General features: G+C 47.7%; 1 protein-coding gene across 1 annotated transcript in view; it reads right to left on the bottom strand.

The window, feature by feature from the left end:
* The window catches only part of LOC117363881 (NADH-cytochrome b5 reductase 3), a 133,175-nt gene that overhangs the window by 51,205 nt on the left and 64,265 nt on the right, over positions 1-17,705 (bottom strand). Inside the window, exon 4 of the mRNA XM_033952390.1 lies at positions 7,012-7,118. Within this exon, the coding sequence (XP_033808281.1) occupies positions 7,012-7,118 (107 nt within the window). The remainder of the gene's footprint in view (positions 1-7,011; positions 7,119-17,705) is intronic.

The following is a 17,705-nucleotide window of genomic DNA, read 5'->3' as shown; positions in this document are numbered from 1 at the left end:
CACCACAGTAAGATGAGAGGAAGGGAGGGAGTGTTGATGGGTTTTACATCTGAGAGATAGTTCCAGCATTAGTTGACCCTGAGACTCACATGGGATTGCATCAGCAACACTCCCAACATTATCAGCAGTGAGCTGCTATACCCTGTCTATGGGAGAGGAAAGAGCTTTCAGAATGTGTTAGGTACACCCAAGATGCTTTTATTTTAAAGGATGTGGTTAAGAATCAGGGCGATAGGGAGGGAGGGAAGCTGCTGAACTACGTACGCTGAAGGGAAATGGGCAAGAGAGAGTGGGGAGAAGACACTGAAAGGAAATGGGCAAGACAGAGATGCTAGACTATGGAGGGGAGGGAGAGATGGAAGGGAGCTGCATAGTCACAGAACATATGGAAGAGGTAGAGAGAAGGCAGACAATGGATGGAAGGAATTGAATGAAGAGAAGATGAGGAAAGCAGAAACCAGACAACAAAAGTAGAAAAAAAAAATTCTATTTATTTTCTTTTTTTTGCTTTAGGATAAAAGTAGTATATTAGTTGTGTTGATAAACATTTATAAACAAAGTCCTGTCAGCTGAACATCTCTTTCTCTAGTTCAGCAGCTAGAACTTTGATTTATAAAATGACAATTGTACAGAATATTGTTTCTTTTTATACTTTCCTTGTTGTATGTTCCATAATACATATCTTGATAGGGTTGCCAGAAAGTCAAAAATGACCTAAAATCTCCCATATGGAACTGGGAAATTTAGTGCTCTGTAAATCTGTATAAACCCTGTACAAACCTCACTTATGTAGCATTGTCCATAGTCCTCAATGGGGGGAAAGGAGCTGTCCCAATACAATTTACCGTACACAATTACTCAAATTATGGTGTAATCTCTGGAATAGCTGCATGTCCTTCCACTGCCAGACACTGTGTGAAATAACTCAAAACCCTGCAGAGAGAGACAAAACCACAAGCTACCAAGCCACAATAGCTCTTGTTCCCAGGACTCAAACTGCAACAATCCTACCTATAAAAAGATTACGGTACTCTGTAAAAATTACATAGGGCCCTTGATTATCAAACACACCAGCTATTGAGAAATTAGAAGAACTAACATTTTCAATTCACTGAATTAAAAATACAATATTCTTATTTCTATGTCTTCTGTGTTTTTTTTCTGTTCATGTTTGTCCGATTCTCCAGTTTCTAATTTTCACTGTCTTTTCTTAACTCTTTTCCCCAAGGTCTTCAGTATATCTACCACATCTCTCCCATTGTTCTTCACTTCCTCTTCTAAATCCACCTCTGACTGATCTTTCCCTTTTACCTTTCCTTCATTTATTCTTCTGCTTCTATATCTTGTCAAATTCTTTCATTTTTACCAATCAGTCTTTGATTTTTTTTCTTAACTGCATCCTCCTCATCCCAGTCTTCCTAATCATTATCCTATTATTCCCTAGTTTTTTTTTTCTCACCTCTTTTGCCCCCTCCAGCATCTTCTCTTTCTTTTCCTGTCCTCCCTTCCATACAACAACCCCTCTCTATGTACACTTCTCTGTCCAGTATCCTTCTTTCTCACTCCCTTCATCCAGTATATTTCCCCACCACCTTATTCCTCCTCATAGCCAGCATCCCTTTGTCCCTCTCCCCTGCTAGCCGATTGGCTGCCACAAATTCTTGTGAGAATGTGAACTAGCAGCAGCCAATCAGCTAGTGGCTCAGCACAGGCAGGAGAAACGAAGGTCACTCCTGCCATGGTTCACTGCTAGACCACCAGGGATTCAAAAGGTATGCAGGGGAGGAAAAAGTTCTTAAGAGTCGGCCAGGACACGAGATGGGCAGGAATTCTCCTATCTCGGCCCACCGCTAGACCACTCGGACATAAGGCAGGCCCAGTAGAGGCCTGCAAGGCATTGGGAGGGACAGGTTACAGAACCTGGCAGGGAGGGGGGGGGGGGCTGGATACAGAGCCTGGCAGAGCAGGGAGGAAGGGGCACAGGGTACAGTGCCTGGCAGGGCATTGCACTTGAATATAATGAAGTCTGGGTATATCTTTTGAAGATATTCTGAAAACTTAACAAGCTAGGTGTGTCCTGAAGACCAAGTTGAGGACTACTGCTTTAGAATATATATATATATACCATATTTTCTCGCGTTATACGTGGTTTTTACGTACCGCGCACACCCTTGCGCGTTATACAAAATTTTTTTTTACATATTTCCCCCCCACCCGATGTCCGATTCACCCCCACGCAGGACAGCTAGCACCCCCACCCCGAAGGACCGCTCGCACGCACCCGCACCCCGAAGGACCGCTCGCATGCACTCCCACCCGCACCCCACCCTGAAGGACCGCTCGCACCCCCACAGCCTCCCGACCCCCCCCCCATCATGTAGAAGCTCCTACCGGTGTCCTGCTGATTCCTCTTGACGGTCCCGACACGATCGGGGCAAGAGGGAGCTCAAGCCAACCGCAGCACCCCCAACACGATCAGGGCAAGAGGGAGCTCAAGCCCTCTTGCCCCCCCGACTCCTCGACACGATCGGGGCAAAAGGGAGCCCAAGCCCTCTTGCCCCACCGACTCCCCGACAATATCGGGCCAGGAGGGAGCCCAAGTCCTCCTGGCCCTGGCTACCCCCCCCACCCCGCTAGTTGTTCGGGCCAGGAGGGAGCCCAAACCATCCTGGCCACGGCGACCCCCTACCCCCACCCCGCACTACATTACGGGCAGGAGGAATCCCAGGCCCTCCTGCCCTCGACGCCAACCCCCCTCCCCCCCAAGAACCTCCGACCGCCCCCCCAGCCGACCTGCGACCCCAACGACACCCCCACCCCCCTTCCCCGTACCTTTGTGTAGTTGGCCGGACAGACGGGCGTCAAACTCGCCTGTCCGGCAGGCAGCCAATGACGGAATGAGGCCGGATTGGCCCATCCATCCCAAAGCTCCGCCTACTGGTAGGGCCTAAGGCGCCTGGGCCAATCAGAATAGGCCCGGGAGCCTTAGGTCCCACCTGGGGGCGGGGCCTGAGGCACATGGGCCCAACCCGACCATGTGCCCAAGGCCCCGCCCCCAGGAGGGACCTAAGGCTCCGGGCCTATTCTGATTGGCTTAAGCTCCTTAGGCCCCACCAGTAGGCGGAGCTTTGGGATGGATGGGCCAATCCGGCCTCATTCCGTCGTTGGCTGCCTGCCGGACAGGCGGGTTTGGCTCCCGTCTGTCCGGCCAACTACACAAAGGTACAGGGAAGGGGGGTGGGGGTGTCGTGGGGGTCGCGGGTCGGCTGGGAGGGCGGTCAGAGGTTCTTGGGGGGGGCGGTCGTTGGGGGGAGGGGGGTTTGCGTCGAGGGTAGGAGGGCCTGGGATCCCTCCTGCCCGTAATGTAGTGCGGGGTGGGGGTAGGGGGTCGCCGTGGCCAGGAGGGTTTGGGCTCCCTCCTGGCCCGAACAACTAGCGGGGGAGGGGGGGATCGCCAGGGCCAGGAGGACTTGGGCTCTCTCCTGGCCCGATATTGTCGGGGAGTTGGGGAGTAGGCGGGGCAAGAGGGCTTGGGCTCCCTTTTGCCCCGATCGTGTTGGGGAGTCGGGGGGGGCAATAGGGCTTGCGCTCCCTCTTGCTCCGATCGTGTCGGGGGTGCCGCGGTTGGCTGGGGCAAGAGGGCTTGAGCTCCCTCTTGCCCCGATCGTGTCGGGGAGTCGGGACCGCCAAAAGGAAGCAGCAGGACACCGGTAGAAGCTTCTACATGATAGGGGGGTCGGGAGGCTGTGGGGGTGCGAGCGGTCCTTCAGGGTGGGGGTGCGGGTGGGAGTGCGTGCGAGCGGTCCTTCGGGGTGGGGGTGCGAGCGGTCCTGCGGGGGGGGGGGGGGTGAATCGGACGTCGGGGGGGCATCAGGCTTTCAGGGTGGGGACAGGACTTCAAGTGGGAGAGGAGAGTCGGGGTCGGCGAAAGGAGAGTCGGGGTGGCCAGAGGAGAGTCGGGGCGAGCGAAAGGAGAGTCAGGCGGCGACGGAAGAGTCGGGCAGCATGCGCGGTATACGGGTGTGTGCGGTATATAAAAATTTCTGTACATAAATTTGTGTTTTTCACGCGCTATACCCGTGTGCGCGTTTTACACGGGTGAGCGTTATCTATGTGAAAATACGGTATATATATATAAAACACTAGCTGATGCCCCGGCATTGCACGGGTATTTAATTATAGCAATAACACTGTAAATGGATTCAAATAAAGATACTTTATAGTGGTGAATGAAATTATTTTTTTACAGCTTAATAAAAAGTACAATATTCAAATTATAATGTGAAATATTTGACAAAATGAATACAATACAACTAACGCAAAACGTGATTATAAACAACATTTTAGTTTCACCTCCTGGAGCAAGAACATATAAATTCTTGGGTGAACCCACCCTTGAGCAAGCAACATAGAGTTGTGGGCTGCGAGACCCCCAGAACATATCACCCCAGGTAGTGAGGGATCTGCATACCAAGTTTCGTTCAAATCGGTCAAGCCGTTTTTGAATTACTGTGAGAATGGCAGCTTTTTACATTTTTTCCATTGGCATGAATGGGTGAAATCTGATTTTCTGTTTATAGCTCCACCCACGTGTGCAGGTGGGCCGCGAGACCCCCAGAACATATCATCCCAGGTAGTGAGGGATCTGCATACCAAGTTTCGTTCAAATCGGTCAAGCCGTTTTTGAATTACTGTGAGAATGGCAGCTTTTTACATTTTTTCCATTGACATGAATGGGTGAAATCTGATTTACTGTTTGTAGCTCCGCCCACGTGTGCAGGTGGGCCGTGAGACCCCCAGAACATATCACCCCAGGTAGTTGGAATTACTGTGAGAATGGCAGCTTTTTACATTTTTTCCATTGACATGAATGGGTGAAATCTGATTTTCTGTTTGTAGCTCCGCCCACGTGTGTAGGTGGGCCGCGAGACCCCCAGAACATATCACCCCAGGTAGTTGGAATTACTGTGAGAATGGCAGCTTTTTACATTTTTTCCATTGACATGAATGGGTGAAATCTGATTTTCTGTTTGTAGCTCCGCCCGCGTGTGCAGGTGGGCCGCGAGACCCCCAGAACATATCATCCCAGGTAGTGAGGGATCTGCATACCAAGTTTCGTTCAAATCGGTCAAGCCGTTTTTGCGTGATCGCGGCACATACACACACACATACATACCTCCGATTTTATATATATAGATAACAAGTATATTATATATATATATATATAATACAAAATTTACGAGAACAATTACTACTACTTTAAAAGCCAATGACAATTCACCTAGTGGACCTAGTGGACTGTCAACCTGGCACCAATTTTGAGATTTTGGTGACTGCATGGGCAGAAGATCTTCATTGTGCTCTAACAGCTGCACAACTGTAACAAGTATTAAATAATTCAAGAAAATTAACTTTTAGTGTACTGCACTGGGAATTACAACTCAAGTTCTTAATACATCTTTACATTTCGCCCATGTTTGCTTATCGTATGGGCATCACACAATCTCATGGTCGTCTTAAATGTGATCAAGCGCATGCATCATTGGACATATGTTTTGGATATGTTCTCTTATCACTCAGTTTTGGATCTGCTCGAGTCATTTCCTTAATGCTTTATGGGGTCAGAGGTGGATACCAACTCCAAGAGCATTGTTTGGGTTCTATACTAGCTTCCCCTAAACCTAAAAGGTATGTCAGCATTTGTGGCTAGAATGATGCTGATGGGGAAAAAGGCTATTCTGACCAATTGGCTGTCTGATGAGCCTCTGTCCTATAGTCAAGGGAGATCCTTTATGATTGTATAATTTGGAGACCTTGATACTTCAAGGCCATTGCTTCTGTCTGATTTGGGAGCGTTTTTGGATGGATCTTACCCCCATGCTCGTAGTCATCTCTTGAATATATGATTTTTGATTGTTGTTTTTTTCTGTATGCACTTTTATTGCTTTGCATGTAGGGATGGGTGGGGGGCTGGGGGGGGAGGGTATTTGCTGTGCTAATGTAAAAGAAAAATGTTATTGTATATTGGTGACTATTTTGCACACCGGTTTTTCAATAAATAAATAAATTAAATATAAAATAAAAATAAAATAAAAGTTAATGACAAGAAACTCAGGGATTTCTTTAATAAGACTAAAAATGTTAGGACTCTTCAGCTTGGAAAAGAGATAGCTGAGGGGAGGTATGATTGAAGTCTAAAAAATTCTGAGTAGTGTAGAACGGGTCCAAGTGGGTACATTTTTTACTCCGTCAAAAATTACAAAGACTAGAGGACACTTGATGAAGTTACAGGGAAATACTTTTAAAACCAATAGGAGGAAATATTTTTTCACTTAGTGAAAAGTTAAGAGTGGATAGCATAGCTGGTTTTAAGAAAGGTTTGAAAAGCACAGAACAAAAGAAAAATCCAACAAAGACTGCAGTAAAACAAGCAGCAAGCAAAAACCAAAACAAATACTGCAGGCTATGTACAAGATGCAGGCACTATTTACTATAACATAAATGAAACATACAACCTTATTACCGACCAAGGGACCCAACACGGTTCGTGTTTCGGACAGCACGCCTTCCTCAGGCGTGTGGTCGGTAATAAGGTTGTATGTTTTATTTATGTTATAGTAAATAGTGCCTGTATCTTGTACATAGCCTGCAGTATTTGTTTTGGTTTTTTTTTTAAGAAATGTTTGGACAATTTTCTGGAGGAAAAGTCCATAGTCTGTTATTGAGAAAGACATGGGGGAAGCCACTGCTTGCCCTGATCGGTAGCATGGAATGTTGCTACTCTTTGGGTTTTTGCCAGGTACTAGTGACCTGGATTGGCCACTGTGAAGATGGCCTACTGGGCTAGACGGACCACTGGTCTGATCCAGTAAGGCTATCGTTATGCTCTTTACTAAATTCAATGTGCTTCATGTAATTTTATGTTAACCTTTCAATGAGGGTTTTAACAGAACTTTTCCTTTAAAGACAAATAGCTCACAAATAGATTATGGAATGATCAAGCTACAACACCTTGATAACTAGGTCCACATATCCTTTCTCGTCATCACTGGTCACTGGAGTATAGGGTCTGACAACAAGATTACCATTGATCCTTGCGGAAAGGTAAATGTGCTGCCCTATAAAAAATAAAAAGAGACAGATAAATGAGTTTTGCAAACCTGAATAGGTTTTCTCAAATTACAATGATATAACGGTTCCTGATTTGTCTTGCCTCTACAAATGTCTTTCACATAGATGAGATTCAGGTGCAGGAAAAGGCCTGAACAATCCAAAACAAGGACTGCCCAGAAGTGAGCAATTAAAAAGACGTTATATATATTTAATATTTTCATGGTGGGGGGAGGGCGCAGATGGTCAATTTCTTAAAAAGCAAAACCCTACTGTCAGATGACCACCACAAGAACCAGAATCACCACAGACACACTGAGCTAATGTAATGTAGACTTCTCTTTGATTCCCACTGTTGGCAGCATTTTTAATTTTTTTAAAATCTGTCTCTTTCTAGCATTCCTTTATCTTGAGGTTATTTTAATATCAAATAAAATGCTGGGATAATAGCTATATAAAATTGAAAACCTCCATTTATCCACGTCAGTCAGACCAGTAATGGTAGTAGCTCTACAATTTCCTTACACACTACCACCAACAAGCCAATTTCACTGTTGGTGACAGTTGAATGGCAGGTACTTAAACTATACAATATTGAGCTTTCTTATCATCTCTCCAGACACAAGGTTTTATGCTCACCCGTCAGCAGATGGAAACAGAGAACCACTGACTTGATGCATCACACTAAAGTATCCCGAGCAACCCCTAACATCAGTATTTCTCAGTCTCTGTGGTGTCTCAATTGGTCTGAAAGGCCATGGCTGGGGAGCCTCCATTTAGGCTTGGCCAATACCTTTGAGTAGCAACAAAGAAAACAAAATGTCTATAAGTGGTTTGGATGTGTAGGCTGGTGGTACTGATGGCCCCAAAAGAGACAAAGGGCTAGATGCACTAAAGTCAGTCGGTAATATAGACTGGATCACTGTTGGCCAACTCTGGCCGATTCTGGATGAGTGACCAATGAACTACCAAGTTAGCATGAAAATCATTTGTATGCAAACCCGATAGATCAATTGCTCAGTGAGTGATTGACACATGCGCAGAGCCCTAACAGCAGTGACAGGGGAAGCAGCTTCCAATCACTGGTGTCAGGGCGCTTTTTTTTTTTAATGGCATTTAATAGCACAGATGTTGTGCGTGTTACACAAGTACAATCTCCTTCATTTAAAAAACAAAAAAAACCCCATGCTGATGGCTCTCCCCAACGACCCCCTCACAGAAGTGAAAATAGCATGAGAATGCCTATTCCCTCCTGACTGGCCAACCCCCCCCCCTCCAACCATCACCTACTCTCCTGAAAGAAATAAAGGCAGGAGGGATGCCCACTCCTTCCTACCACTCGATGCTCCCCTGAACCACAACCCCTGAACGCCCCTCCCGTACCTTTGGTAGACATTGGGAGCTGGAGGGAAGCACAGTCCCTCCAGCTCTGAAGCCCACTCACAGAAATTGATGGGCCTTCACCTCCCTGGTGCACCATGTGATGCACCAGGAGGAGCTTAAGGCCCTGATTGAGATGCTTAAGGCTCCTCCTCTTGGGCCTTGTGATGCTTCTCCCCATGCATCACATAGTGCACCGGGGAGGGGAAGGCCCATCATTTTGCATGGGTGGGCCTCGGAACTGTAGGGACCAAGCTTCCCTCCAGCTCCCAACGTCTACCAAAGGTACAGGGTGGGGGGGAAGGGTTATCCGGTGGCAGGAGGGAGTGGGCATCCCTCCTAACTTTTTTCCCCAGGGAGGAAGGGGGGAGGGTAGGGGATGGTTTGGTGGGGGTCCGCCGTTGGTAGGAGAGAGTGGGCATTCCTCCTTCCAATTTTCTTTCATTGGGGGTGCAGATAGGGACAGCATGGCAAAATATCTGGGCCATTGAAACCCCCCCCCCTAAAAAAAAAAAAAACCAACACAAAACAATAAAAACCCAACAACAGCCTGTTGTTTTTTTCCGATAGCTAAAACCCCTGTTTTTTTGCATAGCCAAGCAATATTAGTGTATCAATCACTTGGCTATTTTGCATGGGGTTTTAGTTAATTTGCATGGCTGGATCAGGAAATGGATGATCAAGGGGAAAAACACGTTGTGAACAGTTTTGTGCATTGGGTCAGTAAAAGCGATCGTCACTAAAGCTGTGAAAACAGGTTTAGTGACAATCGCTGACTTTAGTGTATCTAGCCCTAAGTGAAGAGGGCCCCCCCTCAGAAAATATATACACTATAAAAGATTGTGAGAGCAGGGTTTTGCTTCACTGTGAAATGTCAGTCATGTGAATAGAATTTTTGCTGTAGAATCATATATTTATAGTTTCATTCCTTTGTGCTCTGATACATACAGCCTTTGTTTGTTTATGAATTACACATCCGTGGCATTTGTAAGAAATAAAGAGAGCAACGGTTGTTAGTTATTAAGCAGTGTAAAAAAGACATAGAATTAAGATTTGCCTTTAGGAATAAAGGACTTTAGAAAGTTTTAGATACAGAAGAACATGGCCTTTAGATGCAGAGTATTACGTATATGCAGGATCAAATATGCTTTATTATGTAATGTACTAGTGATGGCTTTTACACATCATCATAAACACCAAAAAGTCCAACAGGACAGAAAACCCACGGGTATAAAACAGTACAAAAAGAAGTGTCCTTTTCTGAAATAAACAAGTTGGTTTACATCAGTGATCTTCAGTGGAGTGTTCATTGTCCGTTCCCACTTACTTTTGTACTGTTTTACACATCATCATCACATCTGATCATGTCTTAAGTTCTGGTGCCTATGTTTTGGTTTTGTCATTTATGGTAATGGATTCTTGTTGACATGAAAACGGCCTGATAGATGGCAATGAGAATTAATGATGTATTATATCAGGTATAAAACAGAAACAAGAGGTCTCTTGTTTCTGTTTTCTGTATTGTATTAGGTGACATATATTGTCAGATGATATGTTGATTGATAGCTACTTGTGTAATTTTGATCTGAATTCTAATAAAAACACACAAGGCTTGCAGAGAATCTGGGAGACAGACCTGAGACTTCAGTTGCAACCAGATCCTGCCTTCAGAAAGCCTTTGTGATTTTTTACAATAATTCTTGTGTGTTTGTGTGAAGTTTTGCCTCCCTTAGCTCTTCAGATGGGAAATAAGGACCCTGGGTTGTTTATGTTGCTGTGGGGATCACAGCAACATAAACAGTTTCAGTCCCATTCACCTGGAGTTGCCAGAGGGAACGTGTTACAGAGGCTGACGGAAGCCTGCTACGTTTGCTCTGCAGGCTGCCGTAATTACTTTAAAGGTGAGACAGTGGCCATGGGGGAATACGCCAGGGAGAACGCTGGCTCTGCGATCTACCGGCGTTGCCTTTGTGACCTGTAGATCACGATCGACGTTTTGGGCATCACTGGTCAAGAGAATTTTTGAGGCATGGTGTAGAAATCAAGTTTTGCCTTTTGTGGTCATTTGTTGTAGAAACTGTGGATATTTTCCAGGATGGTTTGGACAAAGGCTTGGCCTCAGTCTTTCTGAAGGTGAAATTATGTTCCGACATGATAATTTTCTTTTCTTTAAGTCATAAGAGATGAGTGGGTTGTGTCCATCCACCAGCAGGCGGAGATAGAGAACACCAAACTGAGCTCTGTCATACTATATGTGGGATGGTAGGCTCACTGTTCAGCTAGTATTCCTCGTAACAAAACAGTAGGATCACCAGGAAAAACCAGTTGGTAACCAACTCCCTCCTCGCTGTTTTCAAATTCATCCAGGCTGATGGAAAAGCAAATCGCTACGGGCAAAAGCAAACAACAAACAACATAAAGGGCAGGATTCTCAATTAATCTGCTGTGACTAAAGAGAAGAAAATTATCAGGTAAAAACATAAATTTCTCCTTCCTTGTCATCAGCAGCAGATGAATCCAGAGATGAATGGGATGTAGCAAAGCAATCCTTAGTAGGATGGGACACAGAACAGAGGAGATATCAGACCAAGCAGTCTAGCATTTCCCAAGTAAGCAAGAAAAGACAAAGAAGAACCGCCATTCCCACGGAATAACCCAAGGGCCACCCATTGGAGGGAGCTGTACCTGAATGGAACAATATGCCCCCCTGAAGAAAAGACCAAGAAAAGTCTGCCAAAGAGTGAGAGCTACACCACTTAAAAGCAGAGAACTAACCCATGAGGTCAAGCCTGCCGAATGTCTGCGATACAGACCCTGAACCCAAGCTGCCACAGAACTCCTTGGAGACAAGGGCATACACTTCATGATGGAAAGATGAGTGACGCCCAAGTTCTAGGCGAACATCAGATAAGACTACGTCCTCCCACCCCCCTCCCCACAGGAAGAAGCTTCACAATCGATAGCCAAAGCTGGCATCTCGCACGCCAGCTAGCAAAGAATGCACATGCAAGAGAAGTCCAAAGCTAGACCTGTGCCCGGCAGTCCACAGACTAAAGCGCAACAGCCAGTGACTGAGCATGCACTCGCCAATGACCAAGCGGTAGACTACACAGGAGCCACACCTGGTCTGATGCGATGGAGAAGTCTGTGACCCAGAGCAAGGACTACCACAGGAGAAGCAGCTGTGGAGCTGCTGAGAAACGGGCCCACATTCCACAGTCAGCAAGAGTCTCATTTGATCTCCGGAGATAGAGCAGTGCCAAATTAGCAGCTAAAGTCACTCAATATTCAGAGCCCTAGCTGCGCTCTGCATCCCGAGGTGGAGCCGTGACACACATGCAGCCCTAGCTGCGCTCTGCATCCCGAGGTGGAGCCATGACACACATGCAGCCTTAGCTTCGCACTGCATCCTGAGGTGGAGCCGTGACACACATGCAGCCGTAGCTTCGCACTGCATCCCAAGGTGGAGCCGTGACACACATGCAGCCGTAGCTTCGCACTGCATCCCAAGGTGGAGCCGTGACACACATGCAGCCGTAGCTTCGCATCCCGAGGTGGAGCCATGACACATATACAGATGTAGCTTCGCACTATATCCAGAATGAAGTTGAATCAAATGGGCCAATAAAGCAATGTTACTTACCGTAACAGTTGTTATCCAGGGACAGCGGGCAGCTATTCTCACTAGTGGGTGATGTCATCCGACAGAGCCCCGATACGGACATCTTGCAAGCATGTCTTGCTTGAAGAAACTCAGAAGTTTCGAGATGCCTGCACCGCGCATGCGCCAGTGCCTTCCCGCCAGATGCTCCGGGCGTGTCTCCTCAGTTCAGGTAGCTAGCAGAGAAGCCAACCCAGGGGAGGTGGGTGGGACGTGAGAATAGCTGCCTGCTGTCCCTGGATAACAACTGTTACGGTAAGTAACATTGCTTTATCCCAGGACAAGCAGGCAGGTATTCTCACTAGTGGGTGACCTCCAAGCTAACCTCAATGGGATGGAGGGAGAGTTGGCAACTTAGGAGAACAAATTTTGTAACACAGTTTGGCCAAACTGCCCATCCCGTCTGGAGAAAGTATCCAGACAATAATGAGAGGTGAACGTATGAACCGAGGACCAAGTGGCAGCCCTACAAATCTCCTCAATCGGCGTCGATCTGAGGAAGGCTACAGAGGCTGCCATTGCTCTGACCCTATGTGCTGTGACCTTACAGGGAAGGGGTAATCCAGCCTGGGCATAGCAGAAAGAGATACAAGCCGCCATCCAGTTGGAGATGGTGCGCTTCGATACAGGTCGTCCCAACTTGTTTGGATCAAAGGAGACGAAAAGTTGAGGAGCAGTTCTGTGTGGTTTGGTGCGATCCAAGTAGAAAGCCAAAGCACGTTTACAGTCCAGAGTGTGAAGAGCTGATTCTCCAGGATGAGAATGAGGCTTTGGAAAGAACACTGGAAGCACAATGGATTGGTTGAGGTGAAATTCAGAGACCACTTTAGTCAGGAATTTCGGGTGAGTGCGGAGGACCACCTTGTCATGATGGAATACTGTGAAAGGTGGGTCCGCCACCAAGGCCTGAAGCTCACTGACCCCGCGAGCAGATGTGAGGGCCACCAGAAAAACCACTTTCCAAGTGAGAAACTTTAGTGGAGCCTTGCTCAGAGGCTCAAAAGGAGGTTTCATAAGCTGAGAAAGGACAACATTTAGATCCCAAAGCACCGGAGGCGGTTTGAGAGGAGGATTGACATGAAAAAGTCCTTTCATAAATCTGGAAACCACAGGATGAGAAAAGAGAGGTTTCCCTTGTAGAGGCTGATGGAAAGCCGCAATAGCACTCAGGTGGATTCGTATAGATGTTGACTTGAGACCAGACTGAGACAGATGTAAAAGATAGTCCAAAACAGAGGATAGGGAGGCTCGCTGAGGCTCCTTAGAATTGGAAATACACCATGAAGAAAATCTAGTCCATTTTTGGGAGTAGCATTGACGAGTAGCAGGCTTCCTGGAAGCCTCCAAGACATCCCTCACCTCCTGGGAAAACTGGTGCGGAGTTACGTTGAGAGGAACCAAGCTGTCAGGTGGAGAGACTGCAGGTTGGGATGAAGCAGAGACCCCTGATGCTGAGTAAGCAGTGAAGGAAACACTGGAAGTAGGTACGGTTCCCTGCTGCTGAGTTGCAGTAGAAGGGAGAACCAAGGTTGCCTGGGCCACCGAGGAGCTATCAGAATCATGGTGGCATGTTCGGACTTCAGTTTGACTAGAGTCTTTTGAATGAGAGGGAATGGCAGAAACGCATACAGAAAGCGATTCCCCCAATCCAGCAGAAAAGCATCTGCCTCGAGGCGATGAGGAGAGTAGATCCTGGAGCAAAACTGAGGCAGTTTGAAATTGTGGGGAGCCGCAAAGAGGTCTATCTGAGGCGTTCCCCACTGAGCAAAGATCTGATGAAGGGGCTAGGAGTGGAGTGTCCATTCGTGAGGTTGGAGAAGACGACTCAGTTTGTCCGCCAAGACATTGTCCCTCCCCTGAATGTAGACAGCTTTGAGGAAGGTGTTGTGGCGAACCGCCCAATCCCAGACTCTGAGACCTTCCTGGCAGAGGGAGGCCGAGCCCGTGCCCCCTTGCTTGTTATTTTTATTTATTTATTTTTTATTGCTTTTCCAAACAACATTACAAAAGCAATTAAATACATTCTTGAAATTCAGCAATATAGAATTTAAGAACAATACACTTGAATTTACCAAGGAAATCAAAACAATCCTATGTGCTTCTCAGCCCAAAAATAGGGACCACCAAGGAGGAAAATCTAGAATATAGATAAACAAAAATACAAAGATACAAGTCCTGCTGGGCTAAGCATCACGTTGCTCCCAAAGCTTGGATTCTTCTCCACGCCAGTGATTTCAGACTATCAGGAGAACACCACTCACCAAGTGGGCCATGGAGAGGCCCTCTCATGGCATTTAGGCATCAGGTAAAAGGAAAAATGATCCAGGATAAGAAGAGGAGATCACACATGTCCTTCCTCTCTTGTGGCCATCTTGGTCTCTAATGCTTTTATTTTTTTTTTTTTTTTTGAAATAATGTTTATTAGAAGCAGTTGCAACACAGATGACACAGATACCCAGCAGTACAATATCACCAGGTCCAAATAGAGGGAATACAAATTCCAACAATACACTGTCTGGTAAACTCAGAAAAAGAAAGTAAAAACAGCCAAGCTCTGAGCCAGTCAGTCACAATCTGCAAATTTTAAATTTATGCAAAAAAGGGAGAACAGAAGCAACCCCCCAGCCATACCAAACACACACCCCCCTCCAACACTCCATACAAAACGCAACAATCACTCCACAACCACACACGCCCCCACACCCACACACTCCCCCACACATCCACCAGCAGGCCCCCCAGACGGATGAACGAGATACAGAGAGTAAGAAAGAGAAAGAACTGTAGAATCAAGAACGCGTATCCGGCTGTGCCCCCATATCCCCGGGACACAGCGACAGAGCCATCTTCCATAGCCCCACATAGCAACGCTGATCAATACTTCCCCCCCGTGGAGAAAGATGAATTTCAAATTGTGCTACCTGGGCCATCCGATGGAGCCAGTGATTAAAAGAGGCCACCTGATCAGACACCCAATATTGCAAGAGAAGCTTTTTCACCAAAAGGAAGGCTAAATAAAGAAATTTCTGCTGAGGCCTTGAAAAACCAGCTTCCTCCAAAACTCTCAGGTCGCCCAACAAGAGCATGCCATAATCACGGGGGACAGGACGGTGCACTATGCGCTCCAGAAAAGGGATAGCCCGCAGCCATAAATCGATGGACGGGCATTCCAAAAAATGATGGGTCAAAGTCCCAGCAGCACGGCAACACCTGATGCAGACATCCCCCTCCCAAAGGGCCCCCTTGCTTGTTGACATAATACATGGCGACCTGATTGTCGGTGCGAATGAGGTGTTGAAAAACTTGAAGAGCATTGAAGATGGCTCTGAGCTCCAGCAGATTGATTTGATGGAGTCGGTCTGCACAGGTCCAGAATCCCTGAGTGCGAAGCCCATCCAGATGAGCCCCCCAGGCATAGGCCGAGGAATCGGTTGTGAGAACCTTCTGATGAGGAGGAGTGTGAAACAGCAAACCTCTGGATAGATTCGAAGAGGTCATCCACCAAAGTAGAGACTGCTGAAGAGCAGGAGTGACTACGATGTGTCGAGTCAACGGGTCTGACACTTGAGTCCATTGAGAAGCTAGGGTCCACTGAGGAATTCTGAGATGGAGCCTGGCAAAGGGTGTCACATGAACTGTAGAGGCCATGTGGCCCAGGAGGACCATCATGTGTCTCGCTGAGATGGACTGGCGAGAAGATACAGACTGGCAGAGACGAAGAAGAGCATCCATGCGCTGAGGAGGAAGGAATGCTCGAAGCTGAATGGTGTCCAGTACCGCCCCAATGAAGGGAAGGGACTGGGTAGGCTGCAGATGAGATTTGGGAAAATTGATCTCGAAGCCTAGGCTCTGCAGGAAGCAGATCGTGGTCAAGGTCGCCGAAATGACCTTTGGAGCTGACGGGGCCTTGATGAGCCAGTCGTCGAGGTATGGAAATACCTGAAGACCCCTGTTCCGGAGTGCAGCGGCCACCACCACCAGACACTTCATGAAAACTCTGGGAGACGTGGACAGGCCGAATGGAAGCACTCGATACTGCAGATGTAGATGTCCCACCCGAAATCTGAGGAACTTGCGGGAGGCCGGATGAATGGGAATGTGAGTGTAGGCCTCCTTGAGATCCAGAGAGCATAACCAGTCGTTCTGCTCGAGGAGAGGGTAGAGAGAAGCAAGTGTCAGCATGCGAAACTTCTCTCTGTCTAGGAATTTGTTGAGGGCCCTGAGGTCCAAAATGGGTCGCAGGTCGCCCGTCTTCTTCGGAACAAGAAAGTACCAGGAGTAAAACCCCTGGTTCAGTTGGTCCGTCGGGACCGGCTCCACGGCACGAAGCCGGAGCAAAGCCTGAGCTTCCTGGAGAAGAAGGGCGGTCTGAGTCAAGTTGGAAGGATACTCTCTTGGAGGGTGGTCTGGAGGGACCCGATGGAAATGAAGAGAGTATCCTTCCTTGATGATAGTAAGGACCCAGAGGTCGGTTGTTAAGGCCTCCCAGCGATGATAAAAATGATGGAGGCGCCCTCCGATGGGAAAAACAGGGGGAGGCAGAACGAGGTTGGTTATGCCCTCGACGAAACAGTCAAAAAGGCTGAGTGGTCTTAGGGACAGCAGGCGACTGAGACTTAGGCTGACCCTTCTGGGGAGGCTGGCGCTTCGCCGGTTGCCTCGCAGGTGGAGTTTGCCTCGGCTGATAACGCCGCTGATAAATCAACGGCGGACGAGAAGGTCGAGACTGCTGAGGCTTAGGCTTCGGCCTAAGGATAGATTGGAAGGACTTTTCGTGGTCAGACAACTTCTTCGTAACAGTCTCAATGGATTCGTCAAAAAGATCCGCCCCAGCACACAGGACGTTCGCCAGGCGGTCCTGAAGATTCGGGTCCATATCAATGGTCCGCAACCAGGCCAACCGGCGCATCGCCACCGAGCAGGCTGCCGCTCGGGCTGAGAGCTCGAACGCATCATAGGCAGATTGCATTAACTGAAGCCAAAGTTGGGACAGCGAAGCAACCACTTCCTCAAACTCAAACCTAGCCTGGGACTCTATGTACGGTGTGAACTTCCGAAGCACAGGTAGAAAAAATTCCAAGTAGGCTGCAAAGTGGAAATTGTAATTCAGGACCCTAGACGCCATCATCGAATTCTGATAGATGCGTCGACCAAACTTATCCATGGTTCTGCCCTCGCGGCCCGGAGGCACTGAAGCATAGACCTGGCCAGGATGAGACCGCTTGAGCGAGGATTCGACCAGGAGGGACTGGTGAGAAAGCTGAGGACCCTCGAAGCTCTTATGATGCACCGTGCGGTACCGCGCATCCAATTTGCCAGAGACCGCAGGGATAGAGTAAGGAGACTCGAAGCATCGCTTGAAGGTCTGGTCGAGGAGCTTGTGCAGGGGAAGCCGCAAGGACTCCGCCAGAGGACGAGGCAAGTGCATGGTATCGAGGTATTCCTTGGAGTATCGAGACCCAGCATCGAGAGTAATGTCCATGTCATCAGCCATCTGCCTGAGGAACGATGAAAAGGATAGTTGGTCCGCCGTCGCCGGTCTGCGAGACGGACT

This window comes from Geotrypetes seraphini, chromosome 7 (genome assembly GCF_902459505.1).
Source record: "Geotrypetes seraphini chromosome 7, aGeoSer1.1, whole genome shotgun sequence".
In the NCBI taxonomy this organism is placed as follows: domain Eukaryota; kingdom Metazoa; phylum Chordata; class Amphibia; order Gymnophiona; family Dermophiidae; genus Geotrypetes; species Geotrypetes seraphini.
The sequence above is the reverse complement of the archived record's forward strand: the minus strand, read 5'-3'. Positions and strand labels throughout refer to the sequence as shown.